Raw genomic sequence first — 22,861 nt, 5'->3', positions numbered from 1 at the left:
ATCTACTCTCTGCATTCAATAAGCACACCTTCAGCTACCTTCTTCAGTAAGTACATTTTAATTTTTAACCAACTGTTTCCGCCTCTCCCTCAATAAATCTCTGCACATACGATGGTTCTTGCTGAAGATTTTGGCCAAGATTTTTTTTTTAATGCAGTAAAGGAAAGAAGGAAGCTGAACTTAAATGATGCAAGATTTTTGTTCTGCATCTCTTATTTGAACAATTCAGCTGTTATTTTTTTTTAAAGTAAATGAGTAAAAATAATGTGTGCTTTCTCCGTCTGGTGGCTCTTTTCTTAAAAGTACAAAGGCATGTTAAGGATCACATTTGTTTAACTGTAGTATGGATGGCAGGGATAGTTTAGTGTGTTTTTATATTCCTGTTTCTCTAAAGAAAAATCTAAGATTGGTGCATTTTTAATAGATATATTACATTTCCAATGCAATGCAATTACTTCCAGTCTCTGATTCCTAGAGCAATTACTTGTGCATGTGCTGACTGACAAACTCATTATGTTATGGCAAAACAGGTGATTTCTAAAACACACAGAATTTCATTTCAGCTTTGAGGTTTTGAGACTTAATCCTGAAACTGCTGGCAAGTAAACAAGAAAATCAAGGGAAAGCACAATGGATCTAAACGGTTCCAGAAATCGGCCTCATGTTCAGCAAAATGTCTATGCTTAGGGTGAAATCTTTTTTTAAACTCACGGGAAATGTATCTTGTTTGGGGTAATAATTGTTTATGCTGAAGTCATAGATCTTGCCAATCAGGAAAAAAAACCCTCATTGTTATGCATCAATCTCAAGGTCAAAAAAGATCGAGTTGCCTGCTAATTGCACATCTGATTTCCATTCTAATCAGTAGGTATGCAGTCACTCTTGCTAGCAGGCTGGTTTTTGTCTGAAAAGGCCCATACAACTAACAGGAATCCTGTCTTAGTACAGAGACCACAGGATGTCCACCCTTTTCTTCTGGCCCAGTTCTTGGTGCTTTCCAGAATAGCTTGATCAAAACGTAAGCAGTGAAGCTTTTCCTGCCACCTATGCCAGGAAAAGCCTCATCAACATAATTTCTCTGGGCCAGGCTGATATTAAAGACACAGGAACAGAGCCTGTAAAATAGTTAGCAACCTAAGCAGATAAACGGGCTAGCTGAAACCTGACATCCTTTTCCCAGGTACAAGGATTCATTCTGTAATTAACTGAACGACAAGGGTCGTTGAACACTCCTGATTGCATCCTAAGACTTTCTTTCCCCCCAAGAGTTAAAGGCATAGCAGTGCATTGAATAAAGTCCAGCCAAAGTCTAAGAAAAACAGGTTTTACTTACCATAACTGTTGTTCATCTAGGTCTTCCGTGCAGGCACACATGGGACTGCGCACGCGCAGGCCTGCCGATACCGGAGATTTTTATAGCTAAAAGCCACCAGGGGGCGCTCCCGCCTCCCAGCGCGCATGCGCGGCCGTCTTCCCGCCGAAACGGCTCTTAAGAGGCGGAGCGCCCCTCACATACCCTCAGTTCCTCTTTCGCCGCCTCCTGCAAGTGGAATACCAAGAGAGTTAGCGGGGAAGGAGGGAGGGCATGTGTGCCTGCACGGAAGACCTAGATGAACAACAGTTATGGTAAGTAAAACCTGTTTTTCATCTACGGTCTTCCTGTGCAGTCCCACATGGGAAGATTCCAAAGCCAAATACCTGGGTGGAGGTGACGCCAAAGCATCACTCAAAGATGGAGTGCAGAACTGCCGTGCCCACCGCTGTCTCCTTTCTATCTAGGATGTCCAGCGCGTAATGCTTCACGAAAGTATCCGCCGAGGCCCACGTCGCTGCTCTGCAGATGTCGAGGGGTGGAACACCCTTGAAGAGAGCCGCTGACGACGCCTGGGACCTAGTGGAATGGGCATGCACTTCCAAAGGACAAGGTAAGTTAGCAGCAGAATAACAAGTCAGTATAGCCTGGACCACCCATCTAGAAATAGTCTGAGATGAGGCCCGTTTACCCTTATGTTGTCCAGCAAAACAAACGAACAAACTAGAGTCAAGCCTAAATGGTTTCACTCTATCTAAATAAAATAGAATGGCCCTGCGAACATCCAAAGAGTGAAGGGCCTTCTCCGCCTCCGAAACTGGAGATGGAAAGAAGACTGGCAGAACCAATTCCTGGGACAAATGAAAACGTGACACTACTTTAGGCAAAAACTCAACCTTCGTACGAAGAACAACCTTCTCAGGGTGAAATTTCAAATAAGGGGGCTCGCAGGACAGCGCTGCCAGTTCCCCAACCCTCCTGGCCGAAGTAGCCGCAACCAGAAAGGCCACCTTAAAAGACAAAAAACGGAGTGGACAGGAAGCCAAAGGTTCAAATGGTTTGGACATCAAACGAGTCAAGACCAGGGGCAAAGACCACTGAGGGACCAAAGCCCGCACCGGGGGAAACAAATTATTCAGCCCCCGTAAAAACAATTTAGCAGAATAGTGAGAAAAGACAGACTTCTTATCCACCGGTGGGTGAAAAGCAGAGATAGCTGCCAGATACACTTTAACTGAAGAGTTAGCCAAACCCATCTGCTTCACCTCCCACAAAAATTCCAAAATATCAGAGAGGGTGGACTCAAAGGGATTCAGACCCCTGCGTCTACACCATCCAGAAAATTTTTCCCACTTAAGGGCATAAGACTGCCTGGTAGATAAACGTCTAGCATTCAAGAGAACATTAGTCACAGCTTCGGAGAAAACACCCCCAGTCTGATCAACCAAGCTGTCAGTTTGAGTCTCCCGATATCGTGGTGAAAACCCCCCCCGCAGGTCAGGAGGTCGGGAACCACTGGGAGACGGATCGATCGAGTCTGGAGACTCAGCAGAGAATGGAACCAGGGTTGCCTCGGCCAATACGGGGTCACCAGGATGACCGATGCCCTGTCCCTCTGAATTTTGCTGAGGACCCGTGCCAGAAGCGGGAACGGAGGAAAGGCATAACACAGGGGACCCGACCAACTTAGTTGAAACGCATCCCCACTTGATTCTGGGCCTACTCCTCCTCTGGAACAATAAGCTAGGGCCTTGCGATTCTCCACTGTCGCAAAGAGGTCCAATTCCGGAGTCCCCCACTCCGAGAAGATAGGGGCGAGATATTTGTCCTGAAGGGACCACTCGTAATTCTCCCTGTGGAGTCTGCTCAGATGGTCTGCCATGGAATTCTGCACCCCCGGGATGTGAACTGCATGCAACCACACAGCATGAGCCTCAGTCTCAGTCTCATCCAGAGTCTCATCACCTCTGTGCAGAGAGCCACAGACGCCGTGCCACCTTGCTTGTTGATGTAAAACATCGCCGTCGTGTTGTCTGTCAGGACTTGAACGGACTTGTTCCGCACGACATCTGAAAAGGAGATCAGCGCATATAAAATTGCCCGTAATTCAAGAACATTAATATGTTCCATACGTTCAGACTCAGACCATAACCCATGGGCATAAGATCCCGCACAATGAGCCCCCCAACCGAAAAGGGAAGCATCCGTAGTAACAGACAGATGAGTTTGTCGAAAACCAAACTCCACCCCTTTAAACAAATTAGCGTCATCCAGCCACCATTCCAGGGAGGCCACCCCCCCCTTGGGATGGAAAGCCTCATATTCTGAGAGTCACAGCCCGGTGAGAACACCGAATTGAACCACAACTGAAGTGGTCGCATAAACAACCTGGCCAGCGGGACCACTGCTGTAGTAGAAGCCATACAGCCCAAAAGGGTCTGGATAAATCGAACAGATTGATAACGACACCTTTTAAGGGTCAAAATGAGCCTTTTGAGTTTTGAAGCACGCTCCGCAGGCAAGAAGCCTGCATCCCTAATCCCATCCAGAATTACACCAATAAATTGGATGGAACGCACCGGGGTCAACTTGGATTTCTTCAGATTAACAAACAGACCCAGGCGTAAGCATAAATTCAAAGTGAAAGACACCTGATCAGAAACAGATTCAGCAGAATCACCAACTAGGAGCCAATCATCCAGATAAGGAAAAATTTGGCAACCCCGAAGGCGTAAATGAGCTACCACCACTGCCACACACTTGGTGAACACTCTAGGTGCAGTGGCCAACCCAAAGGGCAAAACGTTGTATTGAAAGACACGGTGACCATAAACAAAACGTAAAAACTTCCTGTGCTCAGGGAAAATTGAAATATGAAAATACGCATCCTTCAGATCTAGGACCGCAAACCAAGACTGTTGGGGCAACAAGGTTAAAACCATCTGTAAAGTAACCATTTTGAATTTACGAATCTGTATAAATTTGTTTAATCCCCTGAGATCTAGGATAGGCCAAAGCCCACCATCCTTCTTCTCCACAAGAAACAGGTTGGAATAGAATCCCAAACCAGCTGAAGCAGCTGGAACCTCCTCTATAGCCCCTTTCTGCAAGAGGGCCGAGAGCTCCCCCAGGATCTCTGAACGAAGGGGGTCAGAAGAAAACACAGGGAGACGAAGGTAAGGTAAACAAAGAAATTCAACTTTATAACCAAACTGGATAATAGACAAAACCCAAACATCGGAACAAATTGAACACCAAGCATCCAAGAAAGCACTCAGCCTGTCCCCAAACGTGGGGTCAGGTCCCTGTGATTGTCAGAATTGCTTATGCAATTGGTCCTGGTCCTTGGCCTGATGCTGTTGGGAGCCAGGCTTGGGACGTTGGCCCTGCCTTCGTCTAGGAAAGGCAGATTGTGGACTTTGGTAGCTCTTGCGAGGCTGATAAGCATACCCTTGATAGGGCTGATAGCGGTGTTGCCTGCCACGTTGGAAGGAGCGATAGTAAGGGCGAGAAGACTGCTGCGACGGCTGGTGTAAGACCCCATACGAGCGAGCCGTCAGCCGATCCGTCCTCTTCTTAGAGAGAAATTAATCAGTTTTCTCTGAGAACAGGGTGTTGCCCTCGAAAGGCAAATCCTCAACCCTGTTCCTTGTCTCAACTGGCAGGGCGGTCGTGCGAAGCCAGGCGTATCTGCGCAGTACCACCGAGGAAAGGAGCGATCTCGCTGCTGTGTCAGCCATACTCCTACCAACATTAATCTGGTGCCTGGACAAGCGGACAGCCTCCTCCTGAATGACCCGAAGCAAAGTGCGCTGGTCATCAGGGATCTTCGGAAGGAAAGACGCCACTTTCTTCCATAAGAAGAGTTGATAAGCCGCCATCATTGCGGCATAATTAGCCACTTTGATGCCAAACGTAGCCGAAGTATCCAACTTCCTGCCCAAGGCATCGATCTTCCTACTATCTTTGTCAGCTGGAGCGGACATCGAGCCTTGGCGAGGCCGAGCTTGCATCTCCTCAGTGACAAGTGAGGACGGAGGAGGATGGACCGCTAGGAACGGATGAGCATCATCCTTGGTCCTATAAAGGCTCTCAACTTTTCGATTGGTGGCTGTAGCAGACGCAGGTCGAGATTGCAGTTTCTTCCAAAGATCAGCAAAACCTTCTATAAGGGGAAAAGCAATCGAAGGCGTTGATCCCGAATAGATATGCTGTAATATCTTATCGGTGAACTTAGACTCAGAAGAAGTCACCTCAAGGTCCAGGGCCTTAGCCATTCTCTGGAGCAGTTCATTATAGGCCCGAAAATCATCGGTGGGCGAAGCCTCATCAGACGGCCCAATTTCTCTTTCAGGCGACGCTGACACTGGAGAGACACTGTATCGAGCATGGGGTCGGGGAGAACTCCTGTCCGACGGCATACGGGAGAGGCCATACCCGACATCGGAACGGACACGAAGTGAAGGGGACAGTGAAGCACCCCTGTAATGCCGGTCAGAGTAGTAAGAACTCTCCCTACTATAATAACGAGGCGCCGGTTCATCTCGACGTCGACTCTCCCTGGATCGGCTCCGGTAGGACCGAGGTGGGCTCCGATAGCTGGAACGACGAGTAGATCGACTCTGTCGACTCCGAACCGAACGAACCGAGCCCGATTTGTAGGAGGCCGAGCGGGTCCGACCCGAAGGTGTAAGAGGCTTCTCGAGGAGTATAACATCATCCTCCTGAGCCCCCCTGTCCGGAGGAGTCTTGGACCGTGGGTGATCACCCGCTTCCACCTGCTGTTCGACTTGGACAGGAGTAGAGCTGATCGGAACCGACGGTGGAGAGGTGAGTAGGCCTTCCAACACCGCCTTGTCATGTTTACTGGAATGCTTATGCTTCTTCTTCTTCTTTTCAGGAGCAGTCTTTGATTTCACCGACGGATCCGAAGTCGTCGGAACCGTGGAGGCTGCTTGGATCGGAGAAGTCGACCTCGGAGCCGACAGGGTCGAGCTTCTATGGACCGGCGAAGCCCGGACGGCCGACGAAGTCGAAGGAGGTCGACTCGTCAAACATCTCGGAACCGAGACGGTCGGTTCCGACAAACTCCGAACCGAAGGGATCCTCTCGGGCCTCGACTCCGAACGACTTGGGGAGGGCTGGGAACGAGGAGTCTTAGACACCGATGCCTCAGGACGAGAGGATGCAGACGGAGCCGACGAAGACTTTGGTGGAGGATCCTCGACAGACATCGCGCGCTGCCAGAGAGAGGCATGCAAACGGTCCGCCCGCTCCGCCCTGGCCTTGGAGGTAAACGCGCGGCAATGCTTGCACGCCTGAGTGTTGTGCGTTTCTCCAAGGCAATACAAACAAACGGAATGACCATCCGACCTTGTCATCTTACGATTGCAGGTCTCGCAACGCTTGAACCAGGCCTTCTCAGACATCGCGAACGAAGAAAGCTGTAAACCTCAACGATCGGCGGCGAAAGAGAAACTGAGGGTATGTGAGGGGCGCTCCGCCTCTTAAGAGCCGTTTCGGCAGGAAGACGGCCGCGCATGCGCGCTGGGAGGCGGGAGCGCCCCCTGGTGGCTTTTAGCTATAAAAATCTCCGGTATCGGCAGGCCTGCGCGTGCGCAGTCCCATGTGGGACTGCACAGGAAGACCGTAGATGAACTTGTTTTGCAGAATAAGTGATAAAGCTTTTCCCAGATTGTACCGCTGGGGAGAGGGTTGATTGTTTGAATGTTTCCCCACAGAAAAAAAAAACAACCCTCCCAGAATACATTAAAATAGAGAGGCATTTAGGTGGAACTATTGCAATGTTTAACTTATTGATTATACTGTGTCTTTCTAACATATAGTGGGACGGTGAGGGCCATGACAGCGGTACAGCATCTGCCTTCAGCTCCAGAAGGTCCCAAGTTTAATCCTTGGCATCTCCAGTTAATGGAATCAGCTAGTAGGTGACGTGAAAGACCCCACCCAAAACCATGGAGATCTACTGCCCGCCAGAGTAACTTTGATAGACCAGCTCCACCCCTCACCTCCTCTCTTCAACACATTCACTGAGCTGGAGAAATGCACACAGCAAAAAAGTACTGACTTCTTTACCTGATCAACTTTAGTCTATGTTTTGCTGTTGCTGCATTTAGATGGGAACGGGCCCTTGGACACTTACCGTGAAGGGTCCTTCTCCTCTGAGGACAGGAGGACATCGTGGGTGATTCCCACCGTCCAATCGGGGAGGCAGGAAATAGAATTTTTTCTTCCTCTTCCTCTGCGGTGGGACCACCCTCTCTCTTCAGTTCGGGTGATTCCCCTCAGCAGTTCCAACGCTTTAAAATATTCTAAACTAAATTCACTGTAACCTTAATAAGAGACAAAAGGTAACAAGAACAAACAACATCAACAGGTAAAAACATACAGAGAGGAACGAATAAGGCAAGGCATAAGATCGTAATAAAGATGCAGCAGAAGAAATGGTAGATCATTGACTCTTGTCATCCGAATCGGAAAAGATGAAGACTCTGGGAGGGCACGATGTCCTCCTGTCCTCAGAGGAGAAGGACCCTTCACGGTAAGTGTCCAAGGGCCCGTTCTCCCTCTGAGGCGGAGGACATCGTGGGTGCTCCCAAAGCAGTTGTCTATCCTCTGGGTGGGACGGAGTCTTCGTCTTCCACTACATGTTGAAGCACTCTACGTCCAAAAGCTGCATCAGCTGAAGCATATGTGTGTAAACGGTAGTGCTTGATGAATGTGGTAGCAGACGACCAAGTAGCTGCCTTGCAAATATCTACAATGGTTGCGTTCCTTCTCAGAGCCGCATTAGTAGCCGCACTTCTGGTTGAGTGAGCAGTAATACCTGCTGGAATGTCCATTTTTTGTGCCTTGTAGGCTTCCTTAATGCACGTCTTAATGCTATAAGCAATGGCCGATGTAGACATGCGATGTCCCACTCTAGGCTGTGATATGTTGATAAAGAGAGAATCAGTCTGTCGAATAGTTTCTGTCCTGATTATGTACGTTTTCAGGGCCCTCCTTACATCCAGGTTATGCCATTCGCGTTCTTTGGAATGTACCGGCCTCGGGCAAAATGATGGTAAATCTATCTCCTGTGACATGTGAAAAGTGGAATACGCTTTGGGCAAGAAAGCAGGGTCGGTCCTCAACACTACTTTGTCCTTATGAAATATGCACAAGTCCTGTCTTATTGAAAGGGCACCCATTTCCGAAATGCGTCTTGCGGAGGTAATTGCCACCAGAAAAATGGTTTTGAGTCGCAACCATCTCAGGTGAATGTCCTTAATCGGTTCAAACGGGGGCTTTGTCAAGGCTGAAAGAACTACGTTCAGGCGCCAGGTTGGAAACCGATGTATCACCGGCGGTTTCAGCAAGGTGGCTCCTCGCAAGAATCGCTTAATGTGAGGATGAGAAGCCAGAGGTACGCCGTCGATCTCTGTGATGATTGAACTAATAGCCGCAATCTGCTTCCTCAGAGTCGCAGGCCTCAGATGCCTGTCCAGGCCCTCTTGTAGAAATCCCAGAATCGTTTGAAGGGATGGATCAAATGGTTCCGCCTTCTTCCGCTTGCACCACCTGATAAAGGCCTTCCAGGACGAGTTGTAGATCCTGACAGTGGACCCTTTTCTGGAAGCCATGAGGGTATTTATGATTTCTGGTGAGAGTCCCTGATGTTGGAAACGGTCCCTCTCAATCTCCATCCTGTCAAGGACCACCACTCCGGCCGTGGGTGCCAGATAGGGCCCTGTTGTAATAAGTCCGGATGATCTGGCAGTCTGAGTGGCGGCGTCGACGACATCAGATGGAGTGTCGAGAACCACGGTCTTCTCGGCCACCAAGGAGCGATCAGAATGACGTCCGCCTTCTGCTCCCTTATCTTGCGCAATACCCTGGGGATTGTCGGAAGAGGAGGAAAGGCATATAGGAGACCCTTGGGCCACGTCGACGTCAGTGCGTCTGTGCCTTCCGCACGTGGATGAAAGAAACGAGAGAAGAACCTCGGAACCTGATTGTTGCGATGAGAGGCAAAGAGGTCCACCATCGGTGTTCCGAAATGCGATGTCACTATCTGAAACACTTCCCTCTTGAGAGTCCATTCTCCCGGATGAAGAAGTTCCCTGCTCAGCCAGTCCGCGTGGATATTGTGAATTCCTCTGATATGTTCTGCCTGGATAGAACTGAGGTTGGCTTCCGCCCAGAGAATAATCCTGTGAGCTTCTCGTTGAAGACGTGAGGATCTGGTGCCCCCCTGTTTGTTTATGTACGTCTTCGCCGCTACGTTGTCTGTGCGTATCAGGACGTGACTGGTCTGTATCTGGTTTCTGAAGTGTGAGATGGCTAGGTAAATAGCTCTCAACTCTAGTACGTTGATGGGAAGTTCTCGCTCTTTGTCTGACCATTCGCCCTGGGCTGGGTTGTGCTCTAGCGTGGCTCCCCAGCCAACCAGACTGGCGTCTGTAAATATCTGGATGAGACGTGGAGGAAGAAAACTCTTGCCCTGTCCTAGGTTGACATCGTCCAGCCACCACTTTAGACTTTCCTTGACAGTTCTCGGGATCTGTAGATTGGTCTTTGCTTTCTGGGCAATCAGAAGCTGGAATGGTCGCAACAGGGTCTGTAGTGGTCTGGTGTGGAAACGCCCCCAGTAAATGGCCTCTGAGTTTGCTACTAAGAGTCCCAAGAGCTTTGCTAATTCCATCAGAGGAGACGACTGCTGACCAATCACTGTAGAGATCAATCGTTTTGTCTTGATCCTCTTGTCCTCGGGAAGAAAGACACAGCCTATTCGTGTGTCTAAGATCATGCCCAAATGCTCCAATCTATGCGATGGCTGTAGTGAGCATTTGGACAGGTTTATCAGAAACCCGTGCTTCTCCAGGAACTGGATCACTGTCTTGGTGTCTTCGATGGAGGCATCCCTGGAGGCGGACCTTATTAGGATGTCGTCTAAGTAGGGGTGTAGATGGAGACCCCTTTCCCTGAGTCTGATGATTGGTACTACCAGAAGTTTGGTAAAAACTCGTGGTGCTGTTGCCAAACCGAAGGGCATTGCCCGGAATTGAAGATGAATGTCCTTTACACAAAATCTCAGAAACTTGCGATGCACAGATGCAATGGGGACGTGTAAATACGCTTCCGTCAGGTCTATCGAGGTAAGATATTCCCCTTGTTGTAGGGCCTCTGTGATGGAACGAAGGGATTCCATCCTGAATCGTCTCACTCGAATGAATTGGTTGACATACTTTAAGTCTAGGATGGATCTCCAGTCCCCGTTCTTCTTGGGAACTGTGAAGAAGATTGAATAAACCCCTTGTCCTCTCTCGGATAGGGGAACGGGTTCGACAGCTCCAATATCTATGAGGTGTTGGATCGCTTGAAAGGTGATAGCCTGTCTGTGTGGATCTTTCTTGAGTGGGGAAGCTACGAAACGGTCCGGTGGAAAGGTTTCGAATTCTATAGAGTAACCATTGTAGACTACTTCTGATGCCCAGGCATCTGCCTTGGATTCCATCCATGTCTGACGAAAGTGAAGTAGTCTTCCCCCCACCGGAATGACCCGTGAGTCAGGGTTTCTGACCTTTGTCCTCCGGGTCTTGCCTGGTTCCTCTGTGACCTTGTTGTCTGCTGAACTTGGAATGGAAGGTACTCTTCCTTGGTTGAGTCCTGGAATTGGACCATCCACGTTTGGGTTCCTGACGACCCCTTTGCAAGGTGTGATGAGATCTAAATGGTTGATAGCCAAAAGATCGTCTATCAGGTCTCTTCACCGATTTGGGAAGTGCCTTCTTCTTATCCTTGGTTTCTATCAAAATCTTTTCCAGTTGGTCACCAAAGAGCTTGCCTCCCTGAAAAGGGTAAGACATCAATATGATCTTTGCTTGTAGGTCAGCCGGCCAGGTTCTGAGCCATAGGAGACGTCTCGCAGTCACTGTCGCCGCCATCGCCCTGGAGGAGAAGGACAATGAATCCAGTGTCGCATCAGCAGTAAATGTGCAGGCTTTCAGAACTCTGTTGGCTCCTTCCAACAGTCGCTTGTTGTTTTCTGGAAGTAACTGTATAAGTCTTCTAATCCAAACTACTGATGCCCTGGATACCAAGGATGCAATTGCTGACGCCTTAATAGCTATGGCCGTGGCTTCATGTGCTCTCTTGAGAACCGCTTCACCCTTTTTATCCAGGCCATCCTTGATCATGCCTTGTCCGTCCTCAGAAAGGAGGCCCTGGGACTGGAGGGCTGCCACAGGAGCATCGATGATGGGAACCTGCAAAAGCTCGTTGGCAAAATTTGGTAAGACATACAATTTTTTAATAGCATTAGGGACTTGTTTGCCTGCTGCAGGCAGAGTCCATTCAGCTTTCAGTTGTCGTTCAAAGTACTCAGGGAACGGGAACACCCTAGTCCTGTTCTCTGCCCTGGGGAAAAACTCCCGGTTTCCCTTAGGTCTTGTTTTCTGCCCTTCAGATTTGTTTTCCTCCTCCTCCCCCATTTCTGTCTCTTTCAAGTCTAAGGCTGAAAGAGTTTTGGTCAGCAAGTATTGATAGTCCTCTGACTGAAAAAGTCTATGGGATTGTTCCAGATTTGGCTCTATGTCCTGATCGTCTTCAGACAGAAATTCCCCCTCCTCAGAATCCTCACTAGGTGAGGGATCCTCCTGCATCCATTCTGAGGCTCTACAGGCCGTCTTGCCCTGAACTTGCTTTTTTGCTGCCTTGGTGGGCCAAGAACTTCCTTGTCTGAGTCCCATCTGCGATGTTCCAGGCAGACTAGGGCATGGAGGAGGGGCAGGACTATTATTTCCCTGCTGACTAAGGGCCCACAGTTCCTGTCTGAGGGAACTCCTAATGGCTGCCAACATCTCCGGGGAAATAGAAGTTGAGGAGGCACTTACACAATCTTCAGGAGTGCATCTGTCGAGGCCCTTCGTCAAGTTCTCTTGTTCGTGCTGCGTTTCTCCCGCCGGGAGGTTGGCAAGCACGTCTTTTCGTTTTGGCGGGAAACCGCTTGCCGCAGCCGTTCCCGCCGAAATCGGGCCTCGCGCAGCCGCGTCGCTCACAGACTTCTTTTTTCGATCCGCGGCTGTCTCCGGCACCTTCTTTTGAAGACGGGGCCGTTTCTTTGTGGGCTGCATCGCGTCGTCTTGCACTTCCTCACCGGGGGTCCGATCAAGCCTTAGAGGCGAGTCGGAGCCGGTAGAGCATGCCTCCGCCTCCGGAAGGACGGCTCCCTGGAGGCAGCTCGCAGCCCGATCCATAAAGGATTCTTCGGAGTCCGATGACTCCCTTGAAGCCATCGGTCGTTTAAGGATTAGGGTAAAGGAGTAAGAAGAGGGAAAGGAAATAGAAAGAGAAAAAGAGACAAAAAACAGGTAGAAGGTAGCAGAGCTATCCTGAAGAGTACTGCTCTCCCCTGAGGCAGGAAAAGAACTGAAGAGAGAGGGTGGTCCCACCGCAGAGGAAGAGGAAGAAAAAATTCTATTTCCTGCCTCCCCGATTGGACGGTGGGAATCACCCACGATGTCCTCCGCCTCAGAGGGAGAATAGGTGATCCTTCACTCTCTGTTGTGCTCAGCTCCTAACGCAGCATCCAAACACTCCAAATAACACGAAGCATAACAAATTCATTGCAGACAGAGATGCTCCTTACCAAGCAAGCAGAGTGTGTGCATCCCATTCTTCCTGTTTTTGGTGATTTTATCAAAAAAACTCTCAGGCTTCCATGCCTCTGTCCAGAAAACGATGGAAACTGTTTCTCCAAAATTGTAAAGCTGCCAAGAAAGGGGGTAAGGAAAATTTTAAAAAACGAAGCTGGAGTCAAAATTAGGCTGTAGCATTAAACGGTAAAGTTGCAGCATTGCTTTTATATTGTACCAAAAGTACTTGAACTACCTCCTAGAATGAAAAGGCTTTGGTTTCAAAATACTGTCTCTGCTCACGCAGACATTCCTTGAATTGCTAGCTTTCTCAGTATTCCACCAATCTTTTTGAATGCTGGCCTTCTTTTATTACCAGGAATGTCCTAATCCACTGTTGTCTCCCCCTCTGGTATTTTAAGACTATAATTAAACTAGAATTTGAACCTTCTATCGATCTTTTCTAGGAGGTGGGAACATTTCAGTCTGCTGGCAGAAGAGGTTCCTGTCTGCAGAAACAATTCTTCAATTCCATTAGAAATTATAGGTTTTTTAAAGCGTTCATCTAAAAGTCTAATGTGTGAATGCAACAAGTCCATGTTTTCAAACACATGCATCATTCAGATCCGCTAGTCAGGGACCAAAGACTGGCCTAGCTCTCTCGAGCGTATGATGACACAGTTGCATTTTCCTCTGTGCAGTGACTGACACAGTCCCACGTGTAAATTCAAAACACGTAAAAGTCATGTTTCAAATTACTCCCAGTACAAGGAAAAACAGGAAGCTGCTCCTGCTCAAAAGAGGGAAGAGATCACACCCTTCCACACTGGTGTTTGAAGCCTTATACAGAAGTTCTTACAACACTCTTGACCAACAGGGGCTTCCCCTGCCTCTGCAATCAGGACTCGGCTATTTAGATCAGCTTGACTGATATTGAGACATCTGATGCATCAGTCCTATCATCACACAGAAAAAGAGTCAGAAGTTTTGGAACTATTACACAAAAAAAGCAATCCAGATTTTGCATTTCACAACCCAGATGGGGCTGTTGGTAACTTAAGGGGAAAAAGTTACTCATAAGAGGCAAAAGGTCAAGATGCCATTTTTAACTCCTTGATATGCCCTTAGAACATGCACCTACCCCCCTTCCTCTTGCACCTTAAAGAAACCAAATGAATACACTGATTCTGAATCCCAGTAAGACTCAATTTTTTTAAAAAGGGAGTTGGTGAAACATTAAAAAAGTAAATAAAAAAACTAATTTTCCTAGTTGAAACAGATTAAACTTAGTTTTAAAGAAACAGAAGCCCACATATCTTAGAACCAAACTAGACATTATGGCAGTAGTGCTGTTTCATGTGTGTGCCCCACAGAAGTCTCCATGGATTCCCCCCCCCCGCCCGCACACATATTATATTATAAGCAGGGATATATGTGGAAGGAGAGCTGATGAACCCTCACCTCACCTTTCCATGGTCAGTCAACTGCTCCAGGTAGTTTTCTCCTAGCCTGTCTTATTTCCAGTATCAGAAGCAGGCTGGGAGAAGAAACAGTTTAGGGAAGTCAGTCAAGGAAAATTCAACTCCCCCCTCACCTATATCCACCTTCTAATGTAAAAATCAGACACTCCCACTCCCTGCTTTATAAACAGACCAGCCAAACGTGGCTGCCACCATCACATCCAGTTAGGGTCTCAGATGTGAGTTCATGACATTCCCTTGTCCTTTAACCACAGAAATGGCACTCTCTTCTGAGTTAGGAAGGCTGGGTCCCACTTTCTAGTACCCCAAGACCTCTCTCTTCACACACCAATGCTTTCCTTCAGTCCTTAACTGTATCTGATGGTCTCCATAGACAGTTTACAATCACACCTGGCCAGGGGTCTCTCCAGTCTCAGAGCTATCTCCCTGTTTAACTATCTCCGTTTAATTGTTTAACTCTCTTCTGGCCTGTTTGGGAGTCTGCACCAACTACCCAAAACCTCCTGCCATCTTTCCCACTTCTCCTGCTGGTGTTGAAATGTTTTTCCTGAGGACTCAACTCTTTTCACACTCTGCTAGGACTGAAACAAAACCCTCCTCTCTCAGCTCAGCTATCCAACCTGGGGCCTTGGAGTAGCCTGCCACTCAACTCTCTGATTCTGTGAAGGATTTAACCCATGATAGTTGTGCTACTATGTGTACAGCCCTTCCAGGATTTTTAACATCTGCAATCCGTCACAGTTCAAAAGAGTTATTCTAAAAAAAGATTTGTTTTTTAAAAAAGTATTTGAAGCTTTTGACTGAAATTTACAGAACAACAAAAATATAACTCGGGAACACTATTTTTAAATTTTTTACTTCATTTGCATTCCATCTTTCTCCCCAATAAAGACCAAAGCAGCTTATATTGTTTCCCTCTCATCCATTTTATCCTCAGAACAGTCTTGTGAGGGAGGTTAGGCTGACAGTATATGACTGGTCCAAGGTCACCCAGCAAGCTTCCGTGGCAGAGTGGGGATTTCCCCAATCCCAGGTTCTCCCAGATTCTAGTCTAGCACTATAACCACTACACCAGACTGGTTCTCTAAAAAGGTACATGGGGAAATGCTTCTCCCACCTGAGATGAAGAGCTGTCTCGTATTGGCTGAGGCTTAGAGGTAGAGCCAAAGCCCTTAGCCCTTTACGAAGGTATTGTGTTCCCCAAGAGCATATGACTAGAGCGCGTGAATTGGGGAGTTTCACATGAAATTGGTGCAAGAAGCAAAGATGGAGTAAGAGTGTGTCTTTTTGTTTGAGGATGTTTAGTTGTTGACAGGGCTTTTTTTCAACTGGAATGCGTGGAACGGAGTTCCGGAACCTCTTGAAAATGGTCACATGGCTGGTGGCCCCGCCCCCTGATCTCCAGATAGAGGGGAGTTCAGACTGCCCTCCACACCACAGCACAGCCACCTGCCATGTGATCATTTTCTCCGAGGGCAACCCACTAAGTTCCATCACCTCTTTTCCCAGAAAAAAAGCCTGGGTTGTTGAGCTGTTTAGTGTCTGTCTATCTGAAGCTGGCTTTTAGAGGTTGCGTGTATCATGTGGTCTTGGTGGGAAAGGCTTCTCTGTTTTAGACTGGAACAAATTGCTGCTTGTCATGATATCGAGACAGGTCAAAAAGACCAATTGGTTTACTATGTTACCTGCAAACCAGGATTCTTTAGATACCTGGTCTATGGGTATGATAACATAACAGAGTTTGTCATTTGTCCGAGTTGGTTGCGGCAGCAAACCAGAGTTTGTTCCAAACCAGAAAAACAAAGTGTGTGAGAGAAGGAGCAGGCAAACCAAAGCATCAACACTTTGTTTGTGATGTGTGGTAAGGGGAGTAAAACTAGAAAAAGGAGGACAATGCATGAGTGAACATACTAGCTGCATTTAGATGCAACAACCACCATGGCTTGTAAGGAATGCCTCATCCCTCTATACTGCCATCTTGAGCCAAAAAGGACCCTAAAGCCTTCTAAACTAGCTTTCCCTGCAGCTAATATGTGTCAGAAATCCTATCATACAGGCTGTCCCTCAGACCACTGAAGTCAATGAGCTCAGGTTTGCAACTCTGCTTAGGACTGCATGAACTATCTCTGTAGGGCTACATGTCAGAAAAGTCACCCCTTGCTGAAAGTCACCCCTTGCTGTTGCAGGCATGGAGTACCAAGTAGGCGTGCACTCATGCAGTCATCAAGTGAAACCAGAAAGGAAAGAGAACAACAAAATCAGTAGCTGCACAGATTGTGCAAACAGACACATCTGTGTTTTTAAAGCTCTCAGCAGGAAGCACTAAACTCCACCATGCTTCAAATGTGTTCTTTGCAAGCACTAATGCCATTGCTTCAGCTATGAGTGAAGTGCAAAAAGAATGTTTAAATTAACGCAGGCTAAATTCTGATCCCAGCTCCTGCCGTGCTATCTTTAGTCCCGGTAAGCAGAACATACAATTTGATTCAAGTTTGATCTATTGACCCAACAAGCACTCTCATACTTACCATCTGTGCACTCATTTCTGTTTAGGGCGACAACGAAGGAGGGCTGGGATCCTGTACTTTAAAAGCCTACAGAAGAGCCAGTTTCAGCAGGGCCAGCATCCTGCCTCTATACAAGCTGTAGGTAAAGGTAAAGGTAGTCCCCTGTGCAAGCACCAAGTCATTACTGACCCATGGGGGGACGTCGCATCACGACATTTTCTTGGCAGACTTTTTACGGGGTGGTTTGCCATTGCCTTCCCCAGTCATCTCCACTTTACCCCCAGGAAACTGGGTACTCATTTTACCGACCTCGGAAGGATGGAAGGCTGAGTCAACCTTGAGCCGGCTACTTGAACCTGGCTTCTGCCGGGATCGAACTCAGGTCATGAGCAGAGCTTGGGCTGCAGTACTACTGCTTACCACTCAGTGCCACAGGGCTCATACAAGCTGTACTTGCTCCAAATCCCCTCTACTACGAATTATTTTTAGTTATGTATACTCTGCTTTTTCTTCCCAATGAGCATCCAAAGCAGCTTCAAACATCATTTTCCTTACATTTCATCCACACAACAACCCAGTGAAGTAGGTTAGGTTGAGAGGCAGCAACTGGCCATAGTCATGCAGTGAGCTTCCAGGGCTGAGTGAGGATTTGAACCTGGATCCCTCAGATCCGTCTGGCATTCTAACCACTATACCACACTGGCTCTTAACTACAGGATGTTGTCCTCCTTTGCAGGTGGTCATGCTTATTCCAAACAGGAATAAGTTACCAGCGGTGACTTAATTTTACCGTGTCAATTTTGTAAAGTATTTAGGTTGAACGCACCCAGCTGGTATTGTCTGTAGTTTACTTGATGTGTTAAGATTGCTCCATACCTTACAACTGCTGCTAGTTATAGCAATAGTAATATGTGGTCACACGTACATGTGCATCTGGGAAACTGAGTCAATCAGGTTTCCCAATGTGTGCACGTTTACAGATTTATGTGCATAAGTGTACAACATCTGTGTTTTGCATTTGCTGCAGAAAACATCAGGACAACACCAGTGTTTCCTGCAATAATTGCCATGTAGGGATCTGACCTTAACCTTCACCACCTGCGGCTCATTTGATCAACTTGTTCAGCAACCACACAAACCTGAAATAGCAGAAGTCCTTGAGGTTGCCTTACTATGTGAAATGTTACTGGAGAACCAACTCACAGAAAGATGTTCTTGATGGCTGCCCATGTGGAACTCTCTTCCCCTAGAAACTTGTCAAAGTGTCTTTCTGAAAGTTTGCATGACATTTTTATGTGGGTGGCTGTTGGGGTTTGAGGTAAGATGGGGTGGTGGAAGTGGAATGGGCCTGTTTTACAAACATTATTAACCTCTTCCTTGTTTTTGAAAGAGAAGGGAGATTCAACAGACTATTTTGTGCTACACTTATGGAATTTGCTGATATGTCGAACACTAACATGTCACACTTGGAAGAGGGGCTGAGGATGCAACAAGACATGATTGCGACAGGATTCAGTGCGAGTCCTGCCAATCCTTACAAAACAGAATGGTGGTGGTAGGTTGAAAGTGCAGAATGGGCTGGACAGAGGATTCAAACCCTCCTGTACCCATGCTTTTTGAACTCCAGCTGTTTTTCTCCTAGTGAGTATTGCTTTCAATCTCTGAGTCCTAGCCAGTGAAATACGACTAAAATAAGAATTGTAAATTATAACAACAGTTTTATATATTTTAACCTTTATGTATTTTGTAATCTGCCCTGAGCTGCTGGAAATGTGGGGAGGGCAGAATAAAATCGAAAATAAATAAATAAATAAATAAGAAAGAGGGTTCTTTGGGAGGGGGAACTGGATGGTAGGGTTGTGTGTAGCAATCATTCCCCTAATCCAGCCTGTTCTCCAGAGCTCTGAACCAATCCTTGTGATTTAAGCCTTATTCAAATCCCCAAGATTGACAGCCAATCAGAACCCCCGGAATTCTACTGGATGGGAGGGGATGAGGCAGCTTCAAGCTTAAGAATGGAAAAGTGATACTTTTCACTTCAGACAGGGATTTGGTAGATGTGGGTAATAGTGTGAGCTTGTTCGCAGTTATCTTGGAGCAGAATGCCAGTTTCAGCATCAGACCATGACAGCTGTGCCAGTGAAAGAGGCTGATGGTTCTTCTGGCGCATGCAAGATCAACTTGGTGCACATGCCTGCATGTGTCTCTTTTGAACATATGACCATTTAATGTAATTAGTTTATTTAATAATGTTGCAGTGTCTCAGCAAAAGTGATTTTATAGGAAGTATTTGACAAATCCCTTTTTATTACTTTCAAAACCATCTGAAACATGTTGCCTGAATCAAGATGTGCAGAAACAGTTTCCAGGAAGGAAACCCTTCAATTAAGATTTCATCAGAAATCCACATTTCCAATCTGCCATTAATAAACTAATAAAATAAACAATCAGCCAGTTTAGTTTTTATTAAGGCAAGGGAGCCAAGGATCAATCTTATAAAAGTTTTAAGAGGCAGGCTTGTTCTTGGTGCAGGTCTTTCACAAAAAAAAGGAAAGATGAAAAATGCATATTCACACCCAAAGAAATCAAGAAGTAGTAATCCTTTCAAAATACAGATGTCTATATTTAGTATCCTTTCCTAGAATTATTGCAGCATCAGCTGAAACAGTGGGCTCTGCATTTCTTCAGGATGCTACCTATTCCCCCCTCCTTGCTTAACTTTTTTATTTTAAATTTTATTTCATCAAAAGAGATACATATTAACAAAGTTATAAAATCTAACATACAACCATAACATTCCAAGTGAAAAGCTTATACATTATCCCATAACTAGCAACAAAGCCCGTTGTAGGAAAAAATACAATAGGCTCTAGAAAGGGGAGGGTGGGCAGGCATTGCCACCTGCTCCCTGCTGGGTGAAGGAAGGAACAGGCATTGCCTCCTGCTCCATGCCTGATCCTGACAGGTGAAGGTGGGCAGCAAGCTTTACTACCTGCTCTGCTCCTGATCACAGCTGGGTGAAGGGGATTCAGGCATTGCCACCTGCTCTGCTCCATGATTCTGGCAGGTTGAAGGGGGGGGCAAGCATTACTGCATGCTTGGCTCCTGACTCCAGCAGGCTGAAGACAGGGTGGGCATTGCTCAGTGGCTTAATCCAGTAGGTTGAAGAAGGCGGGCATTGCCACCTACTCTGCTCCTTATCCCAGCTAAGTGAAGGGAAGAAGGGCATTGCCTCCTGCTCTGCGCCTGTTCCCAGCCAGGTGACAGCGTGAGGTGGACATTACCACCTGCTCTGCTCCTAATACCAGCTGGGTTCAAGCAGGGGGTGGGCATTGTCATCTGCTCCACTCCTAATACCAGCTGGGTTAAGATGGGGGTGGGCATTGCCATCTGCTCCACTCCTATTACCAGCTGGGTTAAGGTGAGGGGGCATTGTCACCTGCTCCACTCCTGATCCCAGTCAAGTGAAGGAGGGTAGGCATTGCCATCTGATCTGCTCCTGATCCCAGTTGGGTTAAGGTGGGGGTAGGCATTGCCACCTGCTCCGCTCCTAATACCTGCTGGGTTAAGGCAGTGCGTGGGCAAAGCCACCTGCTCTGCTTCTGATCCCAGCTGGGTGAAGGGGGATGGGCACTGCCAAGTGCTCTGCTCCTAATGTCAGCTAGGTTAAGGTCGGGGTGGCATTGCCACCTTCTCTGCTCCTAATAACAGCTGTGTTAAGGTGGGAGGGGAAATTCCATCAGCTCCGCTTCTAATTCCAGCTGGGTTAAGACCCGCAGTGGGCATTGCCACCTTCTCCACTCTTAATACCAGCTGTGTTAAGGGGAGGGTGGGCATTGCCACCTGCTCTGCTCCTAATACCAGCTGGGTGAAGGCAGGAGGCGGGCATTGCCACCTGCTCCAATCCTGCTCCCGGCCTGGGCTTCCCACCATGGCACATTTTCTGGAGGGTCATGGTGTCTTGTCTAGGCTTCCCTCCATGGCAGCGCCCTCTAATGGTGCATCAGGGTATAAAAGTGAGTTGTCTGAAATACGCTTACTCAATTATATAGTAAGATAGGAAACCATGATCTTGCCAAGTTGCCAAATACAAATGTAGGGTCTATCTACCTCAATTCAAATTGTGTTTACAATAAAAGTCAGAGGTACATTCATAAATATAACAATCCCCTATAGATCGTATTGAGAGGGATATTTTGTTCAGCCATATATTTCAAAACGGGAAGCCAGGTGGGTTCGAAATCAGACTGATAATCTTCATAGCCTCATCGTTTCACATTATCATTTATTTTTTTCATAACAATCTGATCCCAAATTTTCCCGTGCCAATCGTCTAAAGTTAGTGGGCGGTTAGATTTCCACCAAGAAGAAATAGTTAACTTGGCAGCTCCCAGCAGAATAGCAATAAGGTTCCTTTTTTGTTTCATTATTTTGAAATTTTGCCAGTAATGAAGTAGCATTGATTCTGGAGTAAACGACAGTGTCACTCCTGTAATTTTCGTAATTTGTTCTGCAATTTGTTTCCAGAAAGTATTGATTGTTTTACAACTCCACCAACAATGGAGGTAATCTCCAGACAAACTGCACTGTTTCCAACACTCATTTGGGTTAGAGTGGTTTATCTGATGTAATTGCATCGGGGTAAAATACCATAGTCATCAATTTAAAATACTGAAACCTGATATTGAAAGTTTTCAACTTGCTGTTTGGTGAAGACCAGATTTTATCCCAGATGTTATCCAGGAGTTCTTTTTTAAGGTCCTTCTGCCATAGATTTTGGTATCACAATAGGACTATGTTATCTAGTGAGGTTAAGATTTTATACATTTTGGAGAGGACACCCTTAGGATCATCATCAAAGTCTTTAAGCATGAGTTCAAACTTCATTAATTGCTTATTAAAGATTCCTGATTTTTTTAAAATCTACAAATAAGGTGGTTTATTTGAAAATATTGAAGCCAAGGGATAGGACATTTTATTATTCTTTCTAGTTGGACTTTTTCAAGTAAATGACCGCTGTATGTCAGATCATGTATAAAATAAATTCCATTCTGTTTCCATTTTTTAAAATCTTCCATTTCTGTTCCTGGTGGAAACCAGGGTTGATTGTACAAGGAAGACACAACTGAAATATCTGGAGCCAAGATTGTTCTTTTAGCATCTCAAATGTGTAGGGAAGTGTGTAAAAAAGGACTCTCTCTTATTTGGGTCACTCGAAGATAAGGTTTAGCCCATATAGTTTCTAGTAAAGGCCATGGTTTGACCACTTCTGTTCTATTTGTTTCCAATTTTCATAACGATTTCTCTTTAACTTTGTGATTATGTTGGTTATGTTTGTGGCTTCGTAATAGCTTTTCAGATTTGGAAGGTCCAAACCTCCTCTGGATGCCGGTCAAAACAAAATCTGATTTCTCATTCGTGGTTTTTTATACGCCCACACAAAATCATTCAAAGTTTTCTGCCATTGCTGTAGTTCTTTATCTGAGAGCATTATAGGCACAGTTCGAAACAGAAATAAAAATGTTGGTAAGAGGAAATTTTTAATTAGGTGTAAATGGTCAGTCCAAGATGGATTCAGCTTGTTCCATTCTTTCAGATTTAAAGAAATATCTTGGTGAAGCTTTTGAAAGTTGAGTTTTTTAATATCTGATAAATTGAGAGGGACATGTATCCTTAAGTGCCTCCAAGAAGTTTGAACCCATTTGGTATTGATATAATTCCTTAAAAGTTGGACGTTTTGTCAGATAAAACTATTGGAAATAAATCTGTTATAGATTGATTAATTTGCAAACCTGTTAAGTGACACTGTGAAATAGTGTCTTGAATTGCCAGTAATGAGTCAAGGGGTTTAGTTACATAAAGAACCATGTCATCCACATATAGACTGATTTTGTGGTCTTTATTGCCTATTTTAACACCCCATAT

General features: G+C 46.4%; 1 protein-coding gene across 4 annotated transcripts in view; it reads right to left on the bottom strand.

The window, feature by feature from the left end:
• Window positions 1–22,861, bottom strand: part of DPH5 (diphthamide biosynthesis 5) — a 46,201-nt gene that overhangs the window by 6,976 nt on the left and 16,364 nt on the right. For all 4 annotated transcript variants that reach the window (XM_054979353.1, XM_054979354.1, XM_054979351.1 and 1 more), the window contains exon 5: window positions 12,963–13,083. In XM_054979353.1, coding sequence (XP_054835328.1) covers window positions 12,963–13,083 — 121 coding nt within the window. The remainder of the gene's footprint in view (window positions 1–12,962; window positions 13,084–22,861) is intronic.

The sequence above is a fragment of the Eublepharis macularius genome, chromosome 5, assembly GCF_028583425.1.
Source record: "Eublepharis macularius isolate TG4126 chromosome 5, MPM_Emac_v1.0, whole genome shotgun sequence".
In the NCBI taxonomy this organism is placed as follows: Eukaryota; Metazoa; Chordata; class Lepidosauria; order Squamata; family Eublepharidae; genus Eublepharis; species Eublepharis macularius.
The sequence above is the reverse complement of the archived record's forward strand: the minus strand, read 5'-3'. Positions and strand labels throughout refer to the sequence as shown.